This window comes from Lycorma delicatula, chromosome 1 (genome assembly GCF_047948215.1).
Source record: "Lycorma delicatula isolate Av1 chromosome 1, ASM4794821v1, whole genome shotgun sequence".
NCBI lineage: Eukaryota > Metazoa > Arthropoda > Insecta > Hemiptera > Fulgoridae > Lycorma > Lycorma delicatula.
Genome location: NC_134455.1, coordinates 342,921,679 through 342,946,896, shown reverse-complemented (window position 1 = coordinate 342,946,896; position 25,218 = coordinate 342,921,679). Strand labels below are relative to the sequence as shown.

General features: G+C 28.4%; 1 protein-coding gene across 5 annotated transcripts in view; it reads left to right on the top strand.

Moving 5' to 3' along the window:
- Window positions 1-25,218, top strand: part of Sec31 (COPII coat complex component secretory 31) — a 147,517-nt gene that overhangs the window by 56,538 nt on the left and 65,761 nt on the right. For all 5 annotated transcript variants that reach the window (XM_075382318.1, XM_075382321.1, XM_075382320.1 and 2 more), the window contains exons 11-16: window positions 1,350-1,436; window positions 3,752-3,793; window positions 6,311-6,425; window positions 11,558-11,712; window positions 14,145-14,295; window positions 23,007-23,149. In XM_075382318.1, the coding sequence (XP_075238433.1) occupies window positions 1,350-1,436; window positions 3,752-3,793; window positions 6,311-6,425; window positions 11,558-11,712; window positions 14,145-14,295; window positions 23,007-23,149 (693 nt within the window). The remainder of the gene's footprint in view (window positions 1-1,349; window positions 1,437-3,751; window positions 3,794-6,310; window positions 6,426-11,557; window positions 11,713-14,144; window positions 14,296-23,006; window positions 23,150-25,218) is intronic.

The window sequence follows — 25,218 nt, the reverse complement described above, 5'->3', positions numbered from 1 at the left end:
TTGAAGTTTGTTAATGGATGAACACGCAACTCCGCTGCCCAGTACTGGAATCATGAGCTGGGCTGCTAAATTGTGTGTTCATCGGTAACAAATTTTAAGATTATAAAACTAACAATTTTTGCAATTTTTTAATTAAAATTTTTTTAAAAATAATTCATTTTGTGTAATTGTAGAATTGAATGGTACCTACTGAAGATTCAGGATCCTGTGAAAATCAATTTTTGGTATTAAATTGGTAAGTTTAACTAACTTATTTGTGGTGGTTTAAGTTTTATTTATGTTGAATTAATTCAGAAAACTGGTCAGTATGTTGATGAATTATTTGAATTTTCAAAAAATTATATATATATATATATATATATATATATATATATATATATATATATATATATATGTATATAGTGTAGAAAATATACTACTATTAATCTGTGTAATGATCCTGTAGAAAATATATTGCAAATAATTTAATAGTTGTTGGAGTTGGATTAGATAATGTTCATATTCATGATGCATTGAAATTTATAAAAATGGTCTCTGTTCATTGTTAAATTTGTTGTTTGGACCTATTATAATTTGTGTGGTATAGTTCATATAGGAATGTGGTCTTTATGTAGCAGCATGGCCTTTAGTTTTGTGCGTTGGTTTTCTTTTGTAGCTATTATTTTGTAATAATATTACTTAGCCCATTATTTTACACTTATTTATAAGACTTACACTTATACACTTATTTATTTTGTGGAAAGTGGAGAAGTAGTTGCAGAAACACAACAGGTAGGGATTTGAGATCAGCTATGATAGTGTGGAGCTGTTTCTCTCTATGCTTTTTAAGAAAAGAGTAATCTAGGGGTCATGTTACAGATTTTTGATCAATTATTGCTCTCAAATTCCAGGGTATCATGAAAAAAAAAGTAAAATTACACTTATGTTATTGACCAACCATACCTCTTTCATTGTCAGAGTCAAGTGACTGCACAAAAGCACTTTTATGATAGGAAGATTTTGTAATAGAAACAAAATTCCTGCTAAATGTTTTTGTGGAAACTGTTAATTTCAAATGCATTATTTAGTTATCAAGTAAAAGTATCTGTTTTTCTTGTAATTTGATAATCCAAATCATGTTACATTCTTAAAATCTTCACTCATCATCTATACACTTACTTGTAAAATATCATGAGGTCAGTGTTATCCTGAGTTGGTGAAGTAGATTTTGCTCATTATTGCTGGAATTAATCAAGCTATATGGTAGTTAAACAGCTAAATTAACTGATATCCCAAATTACTGGAATTCACTGCTTCTTTTTCATTTACTCAAATTGCCTTTACATGAACATTTTTTATGTAATTTTTAGCTAAATAAGTTCTTGGGGGAACCTGCAAATGCAAGACTGAAAGGAGATGTGGAGAAAATTACTGATGGCTTAGGAAATTTAGGACAGGTGTGTGTTTTATGTTGTTGCTTTAATAGTTAATTTTATTTTAAGAATACCTTAAGTGTAAGACCTTTACGAGATGGTTAGTAAATTTTTTATAAAATGTTAGCTGTAATTCCTGATATACTGGATATAATATTTGTTTAGTTTTATTACTTAATTTTTCATCTATAAATCTTTCTTATGATTTATGACAATTAATATCTTTCTTATTTGATGTTCATTGACATTCCAAACCTTTGTTCTCTTTTTTCTTTCTACTTTAACATTGGTGATCCTCTACTGCAGATGATTCTTGTATAATGACTTCCACTTTTTTAAATGTTCTCTGGTTTAAATCTTCTCATTGTTTTAAATCTTCCTAATTTTTTGGAAGCCTGTTAAAAAATAATATTAAGTTCTCTATTCAGTCTTGTTTTTTTGTGTTCAAGCTTTACTCTCAACTAAATGCATCAATTTTCATGACTTAATTTTATAGAGAACGTTCCTTTGGAGATCCCATTATATAAGTTTCTTCCAGTGGACGATTTTTTAAAACATAGATGACATGCTTAAGTTAGAAGATATATTTTTATGGTAATCATTACTTTAAATCAGATTGTCATATGTAGCTTAAAATCAGTGTTATTCAAAGTATTTTCACAAAAACTTAAGGATAATTATTTGAAATAAAAAACACTTCTACAGTTGTAGTTAATGCTTGGTAATGGTTTCTTAATGCTGTTTTTCATCAATATTTATTTTTATTTATTATATAAAATATATTTTTTATCTATTATATTTATATATTTTTTATTTATAATATATATATTTTTATTCTCATTATTATTTTTCTTAATATTATCAATTTGGTGGATAATACATCATAATTAATAATTCCTCCATAATTTTTTGCATTTTTGTGAATGGTTTCTCTTAATACAGGTGTCATTTTGTAAGGCCTATTCATATTTTAAATAAAAATAAAATTAAAAACTTTTTTGTGATATATAGCAATATATCAGAAAAATATAAAATATTTTATAATATTTTTTGTGAAATAAACCAAAATAAAACATCTTCAACAAAAAAAAAAAAATTAATAAATTTATTCAATTTCAATTTGGTGTAAACTTCAGAAAATAAAAATTTAAAGTGGAATTGATTCTTATTTGTTAACACATTACTTCAAGTCTTTGTTTGCTTTATGTTAATCAAAACAAAACATAATGAAAGTGATCTGTAAATATTAGGTGTTTATTGTTTACTATAGTTTTTATATTGTTTTATAATTTACAATTCTCAAAAGTCCAATTTTTTAAAAACTTAGAATTATTTCTTTGGGTGGATATTTTATTTTTGTTTTCTCAAATAGTATAACATAAAATAACTCGTAAGTTCATTGTAAAATCGATTATTTCCAAGGTAAATAGAGTTGTAATAGGCTAATATATATTTATTCCATTGTAATTAATGTACTTTTAAAGGCTTCTTATATTACTTCTCATGAATTAATTTGGTCTAAGTATTTTTAAATATCATACTTGAAAAAATGAAAAGATTTTGTTAGGGTTGGCCAGATTGTTTTAAAGGCCCTATTTTTGTAGTGGGTGGTTAATTGACTTAACTTATAAATTAATATTTATTTTACTCATTAACGATACACTCTGTTAAATCTTTTCTGTTAATATAAAAGGTAAGCGTTATTTTATTATTTGAAATCTTATAAATTTATATTAAATTTTATATTAGATCATAGATTTTCATTTTATTTTAGTGAGATTTTTATCCCTTGTAGAGCCAAATCCAATTAAGACAATTTACTGGACTTGTGTAAACTTACAATTTTTTTTAACGGTTTATTTATGGCGATTTTTCTTTTTTAGTTTAAATTTAGGAAACCTCCTCCTCATCTTTAAATATGGATACTACTTAAATATTATTTATTTTGTAATCATGTAGTTGCTCAAAACTCAAATATGCAGTACGTAGTTATATAGCATTGAATACTTTTCAGTTTAGTTGTATTCATTGAGGAAGTTGTTTTAGAATTTAAAATGGGTATTGTAATAAAGATAGTTTACTATTTTAACATAGTTTAGAAGCATTGGAGATCCCTTTATTTTTTAAGTACACAATTCATTGAGGTATCCTATTAAGTAACATATAATTTTACGAAAGTATAACTGATATTTGTGAAAATGGACATTACATGATTGTCCTTCATCACCCACAGTGAAATTCTGTGTTACTGTAAGCTTTTAGATATTATTTTAGCATTGTGATAAGTATGATGATTAGTAATTCAATTTCAATTAATGATTTTATCTCTATTGTTTTAGGGCGATAAGGAACTTGATTTTGATTCATTTTCTAATTCTATGGTAAGTTGAGTTTGTTAAATTAAAAAAAATAAAACTGTCATTACAGTGGAGCTTTTTTTATTCAATACATTTTGATTACGTAGTTTCTTTTAATATGTACTTGCCTCATTTACAATAAAAAAATAATGTTTAATGAAATATTTTAATGTTGTGGAGCATGGAATTTTTTAAAAAAAAGCTAATTATTTATTTACTTTACTGTAGTCCAGTAACATACTTTTTCATGACTAACATCACTCTTTAACATCAGTTTTTTTTAATGACCACCAGTTGAAAAGGATTTACTAAATTTTTAGTTTAATAAATGGCTGACAGAAGAGGTCGGTAGGGAAATGCTCTTGTGCAGTTGCTTTTATTGATAATAAGATGATAAACTTGTAATGATCTATGTAATTCTTTTATCTATTTACAACAAGCTACTTTTTTTAACACAAATGAACCATTTGGCAGATATTTGGCCAGTTTAGAAAGGCAGGAGGATATCCTAATATTGTAAAGCTTTGTGTGATTTTAAACCTGTTTTACAGCAAGCTTATAATTTTTAAACAAAAAGTTAACACAAGATAAATACCTAAAAAGTATTGGTGGACATTTGAATTGGTTCTAGATCACAGCCAGATGTTCTGATCCTTTAAAGGTTTTCATTTTTACACTTTATATAAAGCTTTTAACTTTTGTAGCTTTAGTTACTGTAACTTATAACTAATAGTTCTAAAATAAGCACAAAAAACTCTTGAGATTTTAGGGTTGCCAACAAAACTGTTAAAAGGGTATAAGTAAATGCAAAAAATATAATTAATTAGTATTACAAGCCTGGGAAATAACATAATAATTTAAAATATTTTGTTTTGGCATGGCTTATTCAGTTTGAATTTGTTAATACATTTCTATATTGCATATATTATCCTCTTTGAAATTTATTGAAATGAACCAAAAAAATTCTGCATTTACAAATCTCTGTAGTAGTATGTTATACTGTACCACAATGCCATTGCAACATATGCTCAAATTTCAATTACAAGTTTTATTTTTGTTTAATTTTTATGGGTTTTTGCATTAAATTAATAAGTCGTTTTATATTTAACTTTTTTTTATAATTCAAACACCATCTCAAATATATCGTTTTTTTTTTAATGATATTATTTTATATTTAAAAATGTATAATTCTAAGTCATTTGAAACAATTACAATAAAAATTAAGTACAAACTTTAAAAAAATAGAATCCAAACAGAAATTGTACATTTTGAAAAAACTTTATTTTCATCTACTGTTAGTTACTATCCATGATTTATGTCTGCTACATATTTAGTCATATTGTCATCTAAAACATTAAAAGCCAGTCAGTGGATAGCTGTTTTCTAGTTATCAACTGACTACAAAACCTTTTTGTGATCAAGACATCTTCCTGTGATCTAAAACTGACCAAAATGTATCTCCCCATTGTGTGCTCAATGTGCTTAAAAGGGTAAGATGCTTAGTTTTTGTTTTCTCTGTTAATGCTTTAAAGTCAACTGTAAATATTTTTATTTCTATAATATTTATCTTTTTGTGTTGCATGATATCCATTCATTTTTCCTACCTGGATATTTTCATTTAACAGTATTTGGTAAGTCTTATAAATTAATTATAATATTTGTCTTAATCTTTTTTATATTGGGACATGGTTACTTATCATAACGTCATTGTTGCATTTACTTTGTTGCTGTGTAATAACTTATTTTTAAAATAAGGCTATTGTTACTATTCCCTGCTCAGTTTTAATGTTAAACATAAAAAACTGAGATGTGATATGCATATATTGAATGAAATGGGATAAATAAAATTAATATATAAAAGTACATATATTTAAGAAAGTTAATTTTATAGAAAATCTAAATATCAGGTTTAAAGAACCCAAAAGTTAATGGTACAATAATTGTTGCTGATTTTATTACTATTATTTAGATTTTATCTATCTCTGAAACAAAGTTAATTACTTTTATAGATAAAAATTTATAGCACTTAAAACAGCCTAGAAAATTTCTTCTTGTTTTTTGTGAGGAGTGAGAAAGTTCCATTCTTGTGATCTTTCAGGAGGCACCTCTGGATGCTATTCTTCATTGTGAAGTTGCAGATTTTTTTTGGTGCGAAATGCAGAACTCTACCTAAATAGATATTATTTATGCTCTTTCACTTGAGGATAAGCTAATGCAAAGAAAAACTGTTTTGTAATATTACTTGCTGTTACTTGTTTAATCGATTCAGTTACTAACAATAAATTTATAGGCAGTGATGGATAATTTATTGTAATTTTTTTATTAACATTTACATTAATTGTACATCACTTCTATTTTGAAAATTATTCTAAAATATTGTTTTCAATATGAACTGATCCAGATTTTTTTGTATATCTGTTTTTTTCCCAATTAATGTATAACTTAAATTTGACAAGGTTAAAACAGGTTCATAGAATTTGATGATTTATTATTATGAAGTAAATGATCGATTTGTGCTAATGTTTTTTCCGTTTATTATAGGGTTCTACTAATGGATTAAATTATACCAGTGATAAAATATCAGCCTTTGATAATATTGGAATAAATGCTGTTCAAGATGAGAAATCTGCTTCATTTATCATTCCTACTGGAGATGGTAATATTTTTGTTCAAATAATACCATAGACCTAATACAAATTATATGAGTTTGTGCAGAATTTACTTGCATGAAGGAAATATTATTTACAAAATTTGTTTTAGTGATAATTTAGATAATTGGTATATGTTGATTTTATAATCTTTTTGGATTCTTTTTGTAACAATCATATCAGTAGTTATTGTCCAAGAAAATTATAAAAATTAATGAAATCTCAGTTTATATCATTATCCATTGTATGGTTGGGGGAAAACCATTATAGTGAAGGGTCAGTATATTAATACATTTTATAATAACAAATCTTTTGCTGTGAAAGTTATTTTTTTCAACAGATATTTTTTAATGTAGTCAAATTATAGGCAATCTATGTTAAGACTCGGGTTTCATTTCCTCCTTTTTTATTTGTAAAAATAGAAATTTTTCATTTTTTTTACTTTTATTAAATGAATTTATCTAATGATCTATTGTAGGTCAGTTTTGTTCCATCCTTCAAAGACTCAACATGTGTTTATTACGAATGTTTAATTAATTAATACAATAGTGTTTTATATATATAACTTACAAGTTCAAAGGTTATAGTAAAGATAATTTATATTATAAACAAAATAAAGACATTTATTTGAATGAATCAGCGAATAATAAAATATTTAGAATAATTAAACCTAACCAACCAAGGCAGTATATTATTCTACACATTTTTGGTCCTCCAGCCGCGAATGTAATCTGCAACTTTGAAGAATCATCATTTCTGGCGTTCCAGAACTGTGGATAAAATCTAAAATTTTGAAGAATCATCTTCTGATCTTCTAGAATCACGGACATAATCTGAATTTTTCTAGAATCTTAATGTTCAACAAATTACTACAATAAAGGGACTCGCAGAAATTTTTTATGTACAATATCATTTATGTAATATCTTTTTAATTTATTATTGCATTTAATTTACATTGTCTCATCATTTATGTAATATCATTTCATTCATTTCATATTTAATTTGTTAATAACTCATACTGTTAATTTAATTTATTACCATTATTATGGATAGGAAACAATTAATTAGACAAAGAGGGTTAGTAAAGGCCGCTTTAACTAGGATTGGCACATTTGCTCACAATTATGATCATCATTAGGTGATATTCCTCAAAATATGAGGACATTTATGAGTTCAAAAATGTTGAGGTAATGTGTTAAGAGTGACAGCACTATTTTAATATATTTATTGATTTAGTACATAACAGAGATGATTTATCTAATATTAAAAAACTACACTACTTACATTCCTCTTTGAAAGATGAAGCCTTAGCTATCATTAAAAATCTGCCAATAACAAATGAAAATTATGGTTATGTTCTAGAATTATTAAAAACACGATTTGATAAATATATAATTGCATTTCATAATGCTGAGCGCATTTTAAGGTAAGATTGTATAGAAAGAGAAATCGCAGGTACTTTATCCAAATTTATTAATGAATTTCCTCATATGTGAATTTGCTTGAATCAATGCAACTTCCTGTAAACACATATGAATTCATTGTTGTCCAATTTCTAACATCAAAATTGGACTACAATGCCTCAAGATTATGGAATGAAAACTTGTCAAATCAAAGATTTCCCACCTTTAAAGACTTTATCAAATTTCTTAATTCCAAATGACAGCGTCTAGAAAATATTAATACATTCACTTCAAACACGCAGGTAAAAACAGAAAATGAAACAAAAGGACAGCATCAAAGCAATTCAACCAAAGCTTTTAACAAACGCTTTTTACCTTAAATCATAAAAAGCAATTTAAAGAAAATAATGTCAGTTTTTATTCAGAATTTAAGTCTAAGCGTGTAATTCAAACCATCATTTACAACAATGTAAAGAATTTTTTAATTTGTCCATCAATGACGCAGAGACATTTTGAAGCATAATAATTGTTGTTTTATTTGTTTAAATAAAGGCCATTCTATTTATGAGTGTTACTTAAAAAAACTTATGTGTGATTTGTACTAAAAAACATAATATACTCGTTCATATGGACAAAATTAATCATTCTAATTTAGATGACAATAAGCTTAAAGGTAATACCTATTGTAAATTTAGTCAAATGAAAATATACTTTTATCAACAGCCATATGTAACACCATATATGGTAATCACCATTCATATAGAATCTTATTAGATTCTAGTAGCCAGGCAAATTTTTGCACATATAAATTTGCCTGAAAATTAGTACTTAAACTTATTCAAAATGATCTCCTCATTTCAGGCATAAATAACTCATTATCTCAATCCAGATACAGTGTTACACTTACATTAATTGAACACTCTCAATATAAGAACTTTTCATTCAAAGTACAATGTGTTGTTTTACGAGGGTTATTTTTTTTTCAAGGTCCGATCGGTCACGAAATTAAAACCACAGCGAAAATAAAAAATTTTTTATTTGTAACAAGTACTTACATAGTTAAGCTATTTCTCTACATAGTCGCCACTCCGATTTAGACATTTGTCTTTGCATGGTACCAACTTTCCAATACCCTCGTCATAGAACGGAGCTGCCTGTATTTTCAGCCATGTTTCTACGTTGGTCTGCAGCTCGATTTCTGTGCCAAAATGTTGTCCTCCTAGCCAGCGCTTCATGTGAGCAAAGAGGTGAAAATCGGATGGAGTCAAGTCCGGACTGTATGGTGGGTGATCAAACACTTCCCAACGAAAACGCTGCAGGAGCTTCTTTGTTATAGCACTCGCTTCCTTCCCTGACCACCTGCATCATGAACATCTGTACGTCCTGCTTTAAAGTTCCTGCACCATTGTCGCACTTTGATGTCACTCATTGAAGTTTCACCATACACATTAGTTATTCATCGATGAATTTCAGCTGCATTACACCCCTCAGCGTGAAGAAATTGAATTACTGCCCACACTTGGCGAAGATGGAGATGATGTACTATTTACATTATTTACAGCATTAAATGGCATTTTCCATCCCATAATCTTTGTATTGGAGATTTAGTATTAGTTTCCAATGAAAATTCTTCACCCATACATTGGAAAGATGGAACTGTCACCCAGGCATACTCAGGCTCTGACAACGTAGTAAGGGTTGTTGAATTACATTCAGTTAATGGTGTATTAAGAAGATCTGTGCATAAATTATGTCTATTACCATTCTCAAATGATTGATTAAAATAATATTTTTAAGCATTATTTTTTATTGGTTTAATTATGTTCATATTATTGTCTTGTAATTTCATTCGATTTATATTCTTATATTATGGCTGTTTACATGCTCATAAATATTGTGCTAATATTTATAATGTAATTTACATATTTGTATTAATTTAATTATTTCACATCTGTATTATACATTATATGATTATGTATTGCTTCATATATTAGGTGCAATAAGACACCAGAAATCATTTATTGATCTTGAGCTATTGCTCAAGATCAGTAACAAATAAATCTAGGATTCCTTAGATTTATTTATTATTTAAAATTAATGTGAATGTAATTTCAAACTATTATAAGTTAAAATATTTGATTGTATTATTATTTATTTAAGCAATGTGCGTATTATTATTATTATTATTCAAAATACTATTATGAACTTTTTAATTAATTTACTATACATTTATATGAGTACTATTAATATTACATCACAAATGAATGTAAATACCATTTCAACTAAACATAAATATTAACAATTTAATTATATTTTTGTTTATTTATTCACAATTAAATTTGTTTGTTATTCTGTTGAAATGCAGCATTATAGATTGTATCAGCCAGCCTCCGTGGCGCGAGTGGTAGCATCTCAGCCTTTCACCCGGAGGTCCTGGGTTCGAATCCCAGTCAGGCATGGCATTTTCACACATGCTACAAATCATTCATCTCATCCTCTGAAGCACTACCTAATGGTAGTCATCGAGATATAAAAAAAAAAAAAAAATCATATGACTCATGTTACTGTTTGTAATATTTCATTTACAATGTTAAACTGAAAAAACCCATGATTTTTGGCAGGCAGTTATGTTAACTCTGGTTTTTTCACTTTTTTCTTATTCTTTATAAATGTTTACTCTTTCTTTTACTTTTTATAAATTCTCACTTTTTTTGTTACTTTTATTAAATGAATCTTTAATGCTCTACTGTTAGTCAGTCTTGTTCCATCCTTCAAAGACTCAACATGTGTTTATTACGATGTTTAATTAATTAATACAATAATGTTATATAGATGAATTACAGGTTCAAAGGTTATAATAAAAATAATTTATATTGTAAACAAAATAAAGACTTTTATTTATTTGAATGAACCAACGAATAATAAAATGTTTAGAATAATTAAACCTAACTGAGGTATTGAACCAAGCCGGTATATTATTTGACAACCTACGTTAAAAAGTTCTAAAAAAAATATTGTATTATTTATTTATGTATACATTATTCAATAATGTGTAAACAAGTTAATGACTTTTTTCATGTGTATTCATAGAATACAAATCCATAGTATTAGCCTGTCATCCATCACACAAAATTATTTTTGCATTAAAATACAATGAATAGTTGAGTTAATAGAGATCAGTAAATATAAATTGTGAACTTAAAAGAAAAATATTGTTTCCTTTTATTGCATATTGCATTTCTTCTGCTGCAGAGAAGAAATTTAACTTTTAACATAACTCAAAAATCCCAAATAAGCAAACAGTTTAATAGACCAAATGTTGATAATTAATTTTCTGTTAATGATCTAAATCACAGTGAAAAAAGCATTTTTATAATGTAACCCCAAGCTAAAAACTGTTTTTTTCAGAGGGATTAATTTTAAATGAATTTTTTTGACAAAAAAAAAACATATAACTTGTACTATGTGTGTAGCACAAAAAGTATGTGAAGCAATACTGAAACCAAATCTCATATTTAGTAGCACGATGGTTATCATTGTTGTTTGAAGTATTACTCTGACTTCAAACTTCAAATTACTCTGACTTTTTCTGAATTGTTTCTCTTAGTCTTACATGAATTAATAGTTTCAGCTGTCTTGAAAATAACTATTGTAATATGAAAACTCTTTTATCATATACTTATGTGTTTTGGTTGTTTTGGATCATAAATTAGACTTTTTTTTTCTTTGTTTTACAGATGTTGATGGAATGATTGGCAAAACTCTCCTTGCTGGTAATATTGAGTTGGCAGTGGAATTATGTCTTCAGAAAAACAGAATGGCTGATGCCATCATTCTGGCTATGACTGCTGGATCTGATCTTTTAGCTAAAACTCAGCATCGTTATTTTCAGGTACTCAGAGTAATGTATTCATTACTGCTTTGACAAAGTTATTGTAGTCATATAAATCCTTACTAATCAAATCATAAATTCAAGTTGCATTTCTTAAGATTGTTCATATTATGTTTAAAGGTGTAAATTTTTTTTACTGTGACTTATTTCTCATGAAAAAAAATCATTAATAATGTGGGACTCGTTGGGAAAAGACAATAAACTGTATTCCAATATTCATCCACCTTTTGGCTGTGTAACACATAGATTGTTTTGTTCTGAAGTCACTGTTTTTAGATCAGGCTTTTTTTTTGTTAGGGAGATATGTGTAATTTTGTGTTATGATATAATAACATAATTCTGATTGATTTAGAAAGGAATTGACAACTTTAAAAGCACATAAAAATTTATTGAGATAACTTGCAGATTTGGTTGAGGTCTCATTTCCTACAAAAAGACATTTAGTTTATCACCCAACATTCACTTTGGTATGATATGTTTCCATTTGTAATGCAACATACATCATACCTGAATCTGATTTCATTCCAGACTGTAGCCAGCAAGTCAGAAGTTATCTCTGCAACTACAGTATTAATTCAAAGTCTTAGCTCAACTCAAAAAGATTAGCAGGCAAGATGATACATAAAACTTAGAAAAAAATTAGCAGGGTCAAATTTGGGGAGCGAAGTGGTCATGCAATTTTGATCTTCACGACCAATCCACCAACTTGGGAATAGAATATCAAGAAAAGCTCAGACTTTTCGGCAGTAGTGATATGGTGCCCCATTTGCTGATAGTAATGGCTTCCATTGTGATTACTGATAATAATGGCGTCATAATCATCATCATTTCACTGAGGAATTATAAAATTTTAAAGCATGTCCAGATAAATTATACCATTCACAGTTGCACCCTGGAAGAAAAACAGGCTTTACAGTCTTTGTTTGCTTAGAGCACAAAAATCATTGACCTTAGGGCTATCAATAATGTGCTGCAAAGGACATTCTTGATAATCAGTTTAATTTGCCAAACATTGACTGATCACTAAAAACTACATTGTCTAAAAATGTATTGTTGTCTACAATTCTATCCATCATTTCCGCACAAAACTGCAGCTGAGCAACATTCTCGTCATCAGTAATGTAATGAACCATGCTTAGTTTGTATTCAAGTGTAATCATTTACATAATATATACCAGTCATTTGTGGAATGCCAGTCTCAAGTGATGCACATCAAGTTGATTTCTTTGGACTACATGCAGAGCTTTCTCTGAGTTGTTTCACAGCAGCTTCAGGGATGTGTGGCTGTCCTGGTGATTTTGTATGTTTAACAGAACAACCTGTCTCAACAAAGGTTTGGTGCCAAGAGTAAATCGTGTGCCTATTAGGAGGCTCCCTACCTTACTCTCTATGAAAATTACGTTGAACTGCAGTTGCTGACTGCAAATCGTGAAACCAAAACACAGAGAGAGCACAAATCCACACCAGTAAATATATCCATTTTTAACAATACTGTTTACAGCACTGATGGCTGAATTCAATATCTATTAGTCAAACCTGACATGTTTTGCTATGAAATGAGACCTCCACCAAATCTGTAAGTTATCTAAATAAATTTTTAAATGCTTTTAAAGTTGTGGAGTACTTTTTGAATCACGTGGTATAATTATTATGTGTTAAGAGTATAATACTTTGTAAAATCTGTTCTAATTTTATAAAGTAAATGAATATATTTTCATGCTAATTTGTTCAGTTTGTGCAAAATTGTGTTTAAAATTATTTAAAATATTTAATTTGAAAAATACTATAATTACTAATTTTAAAACAGAGTCTGCCTTTTTTAAATTAAAAGGATTTTCTAATATTTAGTTTGAGAGTTGAAATATACTCCACTGTGATCAAGCTTACATAGAAATTATTTGTAAATTTTTCATAAACTTATACTTCAAAAATAAAACTTAAAAAGATAAACAATTTTGGAGTAGGCTAAAGAACATAACTTGTTATTTTTACTCACATAAAAATCAATGTTTATATTTTAAATTTAACATTCCCTTTTAATTTTGTGAATTTTCAAACCCCACAATTGTTTATTAATATAATTTGTTTACATTATATGTTCAAGATGTACTTGATTATTTTGCAACAAAATAACCATGATTTTAAATAAGTTTGTATTCTGGAAATTTCCATTGGAAAATTTCTTTCTGGTAGTCTAGACTTTTTTTTAGTCAATCTGTACTTTTTAGAACATAAGAAAGTGTTATTTTATATAGAGGGCAGGGGTCATAGTATCTGAAATCTTTTACCCTCTGAAAAATTTACAGTAAAAGAGTAAAATAAAAATAGTAAATTCATGTAATTACAGTGTAGATTTTATTTATGCAGTTATGTCATCGATAACTATTATTGTCATTACATCAATGATAATTTCATTTTTGATTTGTTTTTAGCAAAGCAAGGGGCATTTATCTGAACTGATTGGAGCTGTTGTTACTGAAGAATGGAGCCATGTTGTTAGTTCTTGTAACTTAAGCAGCTGGAAAGAAGCTTTAGTCGCAGTACTAACTTACAGTAAAGATGAAGAGCTTCCATCACTATGTGGTAATATGACTTGCTCATTTTATGAAAATATGTGTGTTTAACATTACAGTGACATTCAAATGTATTGAATCAGTTTTTTAAGTAGATAAAGAAAGTTTTGTGCATAATCAATATATGGATACCACTGAAATTAACCTAATAGAAAATAAGAAGAATAATGAGAAGTTCAAATAAAATAATCCTAGTAAACATTAAACATTAAATTATAAATCTTTATTCAACTACTATATTAAACTTTTCATAGTGATGATTATTACTCATAAGTAGGTGCAAAAGACTGTTTTACATGGGAAAGTCAAAAAATAAAGAGAAATGTTTATTTCCTTCCCAACCACTTATCTTGCATCACTGACTGTTGTGCTATAAGTCATAACTTTATATCATTTGTTGTTAGGTAGTACTTTATAGAGTTAACTGTTTGTAATTGTGTTTAAAAAAGTCTTTGTCTGATTGTACCATAGAAGAAATTGTAAGCAATGATATATTTTCTCAGTTCAGAAAGGGTAAAACCAACAAAGATTATTCCAGAAAGAAATTAAAAAGCCTGATAAAAGATGGACTAAGTGTATAGACATAATGGAACTTATACAAAAAAATAAGCATATTTCATTTATACAAGTACAACTATTGTTTTTTTTTAGATAGATTTCATAATAAAGCTACGTATTGTAATGGGTACCATGATTCGAATTCCAGGAAGTTTTGACATATCTTTGTGTTTCACATCCCCCAGACCTCAAAACCACTCAGGTCAAAATTTTATACAGAGTGTTTCTAAAATGGTGGGCTGGTTATACTTTTTTGGATTCTACTTGTAAAATTAAACAAAAAATATCCTTAGGAAAAATGGCAATTTTTTCCTTCGTTCTCCCGCTGTTTGCCATTTTGTTATTTTTATATAAAAATGTATATCTCAAGTTTGGATAGATGAATCACATTAATATTTGGTAAGCGTGTTGGAAATAAAGTTTTAAAATTATAAAAAAATCAGGACTTAAATACCTTTGCAAATTACAAAATGGCAGCCATGTTTATTTTTCAATCTTATATCTCTATAAATATTAGTTTTATTAAAATTTATGTTATTTTCTAAAATATTAAGCCTTTTATTTTGAACAAAGTGACATTTTATTTTTTTAAATCTGTTAACAAATAGCCGAGTTATGGCAGAAAATTGATGTAATTTTCTGTTTTCATGTCCTCCACATTACGTTCAATTCGATTTAAATATTAATTGTTTTTATTTCTTGGTAATTCTAGTATTGTAAATTATATCAAATTGAGTAATAATTTTTTCACAATGATAGACCTAATAATTAAAAAAAATAAAACAACTACCTGTAATAATCTTACGTTAATTATTGTAGAAAATTAGGTGTACTTAAACAATTAACAATTGTTAAAAGTTATCAGAGATGTTCAAAGTGTCCACCGTTAGAAATTACACAAGTCTCCAGTCTTTTTCTGAGAGATTAAAAAATTCCAGGAGTATTCCTAATTTCTTGATATTCATTATGTTGAAGATCCTCAATGTTGAGTTGAATAAACAATATGTTTCAAAATGGCTTCACAGGTAGAAGTCAAGAGGGTTTAAGTCAGGTGATCGGTCAGGCCAGGGTACTGGTTCTCCACAGCCTACCCATTTTTCACGGAAAGTTTCGTGCAGGAAATCTGATACCAACTGACTGAAATGTGCTGGAGCTACATCGTAGTGATATATTTACATATACATATATGATATATATATATATCATATTTACATATACATATATGATATATATATATTTCCTCTTAATTGTAGAGGTAGGTCTTCCAAAAAATGTTGAAGATTTTCATGTAAATGAGCAAGATAATTTTCTGCATTTAAACGATTTGGTATAATGACAGGACCCAAAAGATAATCATTAAAAATACTGCCCATAAGTGGAAAATCTTTGTTGATGGCTACTTTGGAAGGTACCTGTTACTCCAGATATACTGGTTTTCACGGAAAGTTTCGTGCAGGAAATCTGATACCAACTGACTGAAATGTGCTGGAGCTACATCGTAGTGATATATTTACATATACATATATGATATATATATATATCATATTTACATATACATATATGATATATATATATATCATATTTACAAATGATATATATATATTTCCTCTTAATTGTAGAGGTAGGTCTTCCAAAAAATGTTGAAGATTTTCATGTAAATGAGCAAGATAATTTTCTGCATTTAAACGATTTGGTATAATGACAGGACCCAAAAGATAATCATTAAAAATACTGCCCATAAGTGGAAAATCTTTGTTGATGGCTACTTTGGAAGGTACCTGTTACTCCAGATATACTGGTTGTGAATTTTGAATACTATTCCAATTGAAAGAAGCTTCATTTCTACATTGTTAACACGATCAACAGTAATAATCGCTGTATAAAATTATTCAAAAGTGAAAAATTAACATCAGTTGTTTTATTATTATTTAATATTAAATCTTATTGTGAGAAAATTATTACTTAATTTGATACTAATTTACAATACTACAATTAACAAGAAATAAAAGCAATATGTAATCGAATTGAACGTAAAGTGGAGGACATGAAAAAAATACATCAGTTTTCTGCCATAACTCAGTTATTTGTAAACCGATTTAAAAAAATAAAATGTCACTTTTTTCAAAATGAAAGGCTTAATATTTTAGAAAAATAACATAAATTTTGATAAAACTAATATTTACAAAGGTATAACAGATTGAAAAATAAACATGGCTGCCATTTTGTAATTTGCAAAGGTATTTAGTCCTGATTTTTTTTTATAATTTTAGAACTTTATTAACAAGATACTTACCAAATATTAATGTGATTGTCTACCTGAACTTGAGATATAAATTTTTATATAAAATTAACAAAGTGGCGGACAGGGGGAAAATGAAGAAGGAATTGCAATTTTTCCTAAGGATATTATTTGTTAGTTTAACAAGTAGAATCCGAAAAAGTTTAGCCAGCCCACCATTTTAGAAATACTCGTGTGTGTGTGTGTGTGTGTGTGTGTGTGTGTGTGTGTGTGTGTGTGTGTGTGTGTGTGTGTGTATGCGTGTATGCGCGCGTGTGGACATGATAATTGCCGTAATTTTGCGCCAATCACTTTCAAATTGTTCCTTAAAAATAACGCGTCTCAAAATCTCATTCAAGTTCGTTAATGGCCAAAATCAGACCATGGGGGTGGAAATGATGGAGGGGGGGTTTGAAAAAACAAAATATCACTGTAACTTTCTTATTAAGTAAAATATCAAATTCATTTAAAGTTCCTACTATTCTTTGGATAAGGGCCTAAAACTGATGTAAGTAAATTTTTTTTATATCACCAACCATTAGCCCAGGGGGTTGAAAAAATGGGATTTCAAAGACAAAAAAGAATCATATCTCCCTTAATAGGCACAGTATCAAGTCGGTTTAAAGTGGTCGTTAGTCCTCTAAACATTACCTAAAACCTTTGTCTGAAACAATTTTTGATATGACCAACCTTTACAGCAAGGGATGACCAAAATGTTGCTGGAATTGTAAGATGGGGTTTGTCATATGCTAAACATGTGAAACTTTTTTCACTGTAAACATTGTCTTATTGCATAAATTGGAAGTTTTTCTTAACTTTATATCCCCTACTTAGCATCAGTGAACTCTACCTCTGCCTTCTGGCATGCCGAAAAGGATTTTTTTTATAAATTTCATTTTATTTCCAGACTTACCCTCATATTTACATAATTTCTAAGTGAAAACTTGCCCCTATACAAATGCACTTATAAAAATCAAATATTTATTACAACCCTTGTAAAAGTTAGAAACATGAAATTCAGTGCAAAAAATTGATGATTATCAGTAGTCAGCAGCGACTCATTGCAGGTGACACTCTACTGATCTTCTTGATTATGATTTTATATCTGATGCCCTGTGGATCTTCGTCAATCTGGGTACACAAATCTGCCCTTCTGAATCTTTTAGCTCTTCATCCACTTCTTGAGTAGACTCTTCAGGTTTAAATAGCAGCTTCTTGCAAGATCAGAAACAGTACTTCTCTTCCTCCTCTGCCATGCCCATCTGACTCATTGACATTCCCATCTGGTGTTGGCAATCTCAGAAGACCACCAATACACCTATTTCCTGTATGAGTAACCAGAACTATCACTCTGGACCTCATGGCATGCCTTCAACGTAACTTTGGCAAGACCATCCACCAGAAGGAACCCTCTTTAAGATTTAAGGAATCTCTTTAAGATTTTTGAATTTACACATTCTGTAATAAGGTCATCGACATAGAAGTCATTTAATATAGTTTTACCGGCAAGTGGAAATTTATCTTCATTATCCTTTTCAATTTGAACAAGACACCTAGTAGCTAGGAAAAGTGCACTAATTCTAAGTCACAGTTCTCAACACATAGTGTTACAGTTCTTTGTCAGCAGAATCTCACTACAAGATTCTTTGTTGGTTATTGTCTTCTGAAGTAATTAAAATTTATATATACATTTTCTCCGTCAATTGTAATAACATAACTATGTAACCTGAATCTAAGGGTTTTGAAAAAAAGATTTTGCTGGACAATAGGGCCAAGATATTAGGTATCATTGAGAAACAAGTTGTTTGAAGATTTAGCAGAGCCATCAAAAACAACTTACATCTGAGATGTTAAGCTCAATTCCTTAAGTACCAGATGACGTGGTAAGTAAAATACCTTTGGTTCTGTAAGTGACCAATCATGAAAGTTGAATTCAGACGTGTGACCTAGTTTTAAGTCATCATAAATAAATGATGGTTTATTTATGAGCCTTGCTCTGGCATTTTGTTTCTGGGTCTTACTCAGATATCAAAGATTCATCATCATAATAACATTTTTTGTAAAATCAGGATCAGCTTCAATTTACCCTACATTTACACACTTCTACCCTGTTTTTCTGTTCAACAGTGAGGTTTTTGGGACCAAATTTGCACAAACGTTTTTCATGTCCAATTCGTTTGCCAAAATTTGATGAACTGTGGTATGGTTCAAATTCAATCATTCTGACAGTTAATTGCCAGTTGTACCATATCAAGTCTGATTCACTCATCATTGTGGTCACTTTTTGACGCTAACGGTCTTCCAGAGCATGGATTGTTCACAACTGATTCCCAGCCATCTGAAAATGCTTTAAACCACCTAAAAACTTGGGCTCCTGACAGTGTCATCTCTATACGCCCTTTTCAATTTGAAAAAGTTTTAGTAGCATTCTCACCAAGTTTAACAGAAAACTTGATTGCACAATGTTGCTCATAATTAGTATCACTCATTTTTGTAACGAACAAGAAAAACTCATTTCATGAAAAGTTTGTTTGTATCTCATGTGTCAACAATAGACTAAAAATATCAATACCCAATATAAATTAGCTGTTCATATAACCATATATTTACTGGGAACTTTACAGTGTTGCCACTTTGGCTGTCAAAAAAAACTAGTCTCATTACTTTATTTGCAGACCTTGTATTCTAGTTATATTATTACTGTACTTTTCCCTTGAGTGTCAGTAAGCAAAAATGTATATTTCCTGATTCAGCAGTCATGTTTATAATAATAGTAAATGATAATAGTTGATTTAAGGAATGCATTTTTTTAACTAATGAGACAATATGATCTTAATGTAAAAGTAACAGTTAAGAAGAAGCAGTTTATAACAAACCAGTTAGATAAGAAGAAATAACATATGCTTCCATGATCGAACAAGAAGTAAGATTTAATAATTAGACTTGCAGAATTATTTTTTTGTAAAATGTTTTATATGAAGTGAACTTGTGGATGTGTATACATGAACACTAAGAAAAAGGGAAAAAGAAAGAAGCTGAAGGAGTTTAATAAACGTAGGCATGTAAGTGATTAGAAAAGATTAAATGAAATGAGTGAAAAATGTAAATTGACTTTGAGAAGAGTAATGAGGAGAGTGAAGAAAATAGAATCAAGACAGTATAAATGGTTGGGATATATCATGAGAGGAATGATTAAAACACGGAGAAACCCTGTTGAAGTTACGACGAAAAAAAAAAGAAGAAATTAAAGATTATAAAACTAGAATGAAATCAGAAATGAAGTTGGGCTGAAAATAGAAGACAGTGGAGATAGATATTGTATTCTGTTATTCAAAAGTTATAATAAGTTACCATAATCAGTTTTTTCTATTTCATTTATTTTGTAGCATCACTATCCAATTATAAAAGTGAAATTACTCCCAAATTTCAACTTTTAATGTAATTATTCTTTTATAAAAAAAAAACCAGCTAAACAGAAATAAAAGTAAATTTAAATTAACTAATCATTCAAAAGAGATATTTCACGCGTAATTTATTTTTTAATTATAATAAATAAGCCTATCAAAATGCAGATTCGATTAGCAGTTTTGATTCATTGTAAAAATTCTTGATAACCAGTTTAATCTTCCAAGTACAAAAAAATATTATCTTCATTTGTTTGCTACTATTACATCCATAATTTTTTTGTACGTTTGTAAAAATAAATTTTGATATAAAAAGTCATATTTCATAGAGTTCAAAATAGTTGAGATTTACTTTACCGTGACTCAATTCTTCTTCACTTTACTACTACTGTACTCTACTACTCTGCTGATTAAGTTAGGTTTATAACATTTTTGTACAATTCCCTAAGTAGCTTCAATTAACAAAACTGAATTTCCTAGTAATTGTAATGATTACTTGTTCAACGTTTTTATATCCATAATAAAAAATGTTAATTTTATCTTTATTGACCTTTACCGAATATCTTCTTTTTTTTACTTATATTTGTTGTTAATCTTAAACTTTTGCAGCTTCTCTTTTAAACTTTTGAGCTTGTAGTTTAAATCTCAGGCAAAAAGACATCTTCCTCACACATAATTATCAGCATGTTGTTTATATTGTGAAAAAGTTTGCAGTGATATATGTAAAGGGGGACATAATGAAAGTATTAAAGGGATAACAAACTTGGCTATCCATTTATTATTATTATTTTGTTATTATACAATGTCATTATTTCACTCTGTAATGTACCAGTACTAATATTCATCTTAACAGTTTTGTTATTTTCGGCTTCCAATTAGTATTAGTATTAGTTTGTCAGTTACTTCATACAGTTTGGAAATAACTACATCTTGAGATATGAGTTCCTCATTACATTTCTGTTGAAGAAATCCTTTTTGTGATCTCAATATTCCTTTTTTGGATCAAAACCAGCATAAACCCTCATATACATTGTTCTTTCTCCATTCTTATGTGAGGATTTTCTTCAGACCTACAATTATGACAGTTTGCTGGGCCAAATGTTGACAGTTTAATAGTAGTGAAAATTTAAGGAAATTTCATATGGAATGCTCATGGATGGCAACAGTGTCATTATTTTTCCATTGAAGCAGAAACAAAATTTTGTCTTTGTTGTATTTAAACGCCTTTACATTCAATACAGATAGAAAAGTGAACTGAATAACAATTGAATAGTAATTGTATTAACGGATTTCTACCAGCTGCCAAACCAAAATTCCCTGTTTGTTACAGAACTTCTATCTGGATGCAGGGAAAACTGACTTTTGGCAGATATAACTGATGCGAGAGAAGAAATCTTTTTTATCAAGCTAAAGTTTCTTGCCTTTGCTTTTACAAATGGATTCTCTATGCACCTTTTATAGGGCTATTCGTATTTTAAATAAAATCTTAAAATCTGAAATAAATTTACTGACAAAAACTGTACTAGATATACAAAATAATAAGTTATTCAATTCCTTAAATTTTGACTTTGGAGTTAACACCAAATTAATTTTATAAAATTAGTAAGTTGTAGGTAGTTGTTTATAATTTGGCTCTGACATCTGAAAAGTTAAATTTAATTGCTTTAATATAGTTTTTAAAAAAGGTATCTTTTTTTAAAAAAAAAAAAAGAAGATATTTTCATTCCAGAGAACAGTTTGGAAATCACGCTTTATTCTCCAATTTTATTTAATACATTATGTTCCAGTCCATCAAAAGATAAAAAAATAAAACACCCGTTAAATATCTGTACTCATTGACCGATTTTATTATAATTACCGTAATAGGTGAGATATTTGTCACTTTTTAAATGGCACTTTCTCATTAGCCAGTACTCAGTTTGTTTTAACTTTTATTTATTCAATATCAGTCACTGACTGCTGTCGTCATCGTTGTTTCTGCAACATAGATGACAAATGTATTTTCTGCTTCTATTTCTGATAATTTTGTTTTTGTACTATGTTCAATTGTTATTATGTTTATTAATAGCTTTTAATATAATAACATAAACCAGTGGCAATTATCAACTACAGAGGAAGCTGTCATGGTGTTATTGCAGGAATGCTGTTATTAAGTGAAAGTATAACATCAGATCTTGCCAAAAAATTACTAGGTTACAAGTCAACAATTGGCTTGAAAATCAATGATGTGATCTTCAATCCATAATAATAATAACTAAAAATGTGGCTCCATTTACATACAATTGTTCTGTTAAAATAGGAAACAAAATGAATTCTTTGGGTTTTTAATGCACTCATATCTTAATTTAATATACGAGGGTTATTTTTTTTACAAGGTCAAGGGATAATTTAACAAAAAAAAATTTAATTGTGGTGGAATGCCCCTGTGCTTTAAAAACTTTGTGCAATGTTAAATTGTGACAGTTAAGAATTTAATTTCAGAAACTCTTGGTCAGCGGCTGGAGATGGAAGGTGGAGAAGGAATTATTAATGCTGAAATTTGTTATGTTGTGGCAAAAAATCTTTCCAAGCTTATTAAATTGCGAACTAGACAGTCAATGAACTTGTCTACCGATAAACTTCAGGTAACTTTTTTTTGTACATATTCATGTTAAAAATTATACCTGAATTCAATACATCTTATATAAATTAATTTAGGAATTTTTATAAAGTATTTTGTTGATGCGTTGTATGTGAAGTATTATGAACCTAAAAGCTGTGTTTATTAAAGAACCTCCATTTTGAGATTTAAGATGAAATATCGAACAATAAAGGTTATTTTTATACTCAAAGTAATCTCCAACCTTCTTTATATTTTTGCATTTTACCACCGTTTAATTTGTATGCAATTTTTATATTGCTTCAACTGCATCTTTATTCCTTTGTGATAAAGTCTACCATTTTTATCTTGAACTAGTTAGTAATGCTCTTCTTCAGTTTTGACCATTTCATATTTTTCGACCAAGATTTGATTACATTTTGGTGCAAGATCCAGGCTGTAAAGTAGGTGCTTAAACATTTTAGAGCCAAATTTAAGCAGTTGTAAATTTTTAACTTGTGTTAGGTCAATCATTGTTCAAAAATGTGTCCGCACTTGATAACAAGCCATCTTTTGTTCTAAGTTGAACATTTAAGTTTCAGTAGGATTCTACAGTAGAATTCAGCAATAATAATTTTTTTGTGTTCCTGAAAATGAAATTAGAAACTTGTCTTTTTTATCATAGAAAATAGTGGTCATGATTTTTAGAGCAGAAAGTGCTCACTTAAACTTCTTTTTTTCAGAGATGACATTGCCATTGCATTAATTTTGTTTTTTTCTCAGAATTTGTATAGGAAATCCAATTTTCATTCCCACTGACAGTGTGATTGACTAACCCATCCCCTTTATTTTCAAAACATTGCAAAAATGTATGAGCTAAAGCCAGACTGTTTCTGACTATGAACTCACTAAAAGTTTTAGCGCTGATCTGACTTGCAGTTTTTTTAAACAAGTTGCTCTGCCACAGTGTTTTAAATTATTGAACAGGAAATTGAGTAGTGGACAGTTTATTTGTCCTTTTGTAAACAAATGACATTTTTTTATTACCTTATACTCATAACATTTGGTCCTTTTATGAGACATATCCAGAATGTAAGTACAGTTTCCTCCTATTACAGCTCAGAGCATGCATTCTCTCTTTCATTGGCTTTCAGTAGTCACTATTACAAGTACAGAATGTACGTCAAAGTTTCCAAACATTTTGATGAAGCTCACATCAGGGAGGCTGAGAGGGATATACAAGACATTAAAAAAATCCAGACAGTCTTCAGCAAAAAATAAAAAAGCTAGAATACTTCTAGGTTCTGTGCTTCGAAAGAAGCACAGGAAAAACGCAAGTAATTACAGTAAAATTTTAAAAAATATGAAACACTGACTAAAATAAAAAACCAAATCCATAGCATTGAACAAAACCCTGTAAAAAAATTAAGTAAAAAACACATCCTATGTACTCTACTGTGGTTATCTGTAAAAGTGTATCGAAACATAGACAAAATTAACATTTTATGTACAGGACCATGCAAGTGCCCTTAATATGATAGCACATCCAAATCATGTCTTGTTAGGTTATGATTTCAGGATCTAATTGCAAAATTTTAAATAAACATATATAAATAGTTTTTCTTTTGATAAAAGCAAACAATAAATGAAATTTAAATTTCAGTTAAGTAGTTTTTTCCAGTGTTAGAATTAAATTTAATTCAATTTTGGAAGAAATTTGTCTTTGAAAGCAATTAAATTATTCTACCTGATGTGTATAAAGTAATAAACAATAATTTGGATATTAAAATAAAAAAGTTTACATACAATTAACTTGAAAATATATGATTATGTGCTATTATTTTGTAGGAATGTGTAAAAAAAAATTTAATTTATTAATAATAATAATAATAAAAAAAAATTTACTGCAAATTTATTTTGTATATATACCTAATTTGGATTAGTGCAAAATGTGCTGTGTATCAGTTGGCTGATTAAAATATTTTGTTAAAAAGCAGAATTGTAACCCATATCCAGTATTGTCAAAGAGTGGAAGTTTCAAATTAATTAAAAATTAATATAAACTTCAAAAACAAAATTAATATATATATATATATATATATATATATCATTACG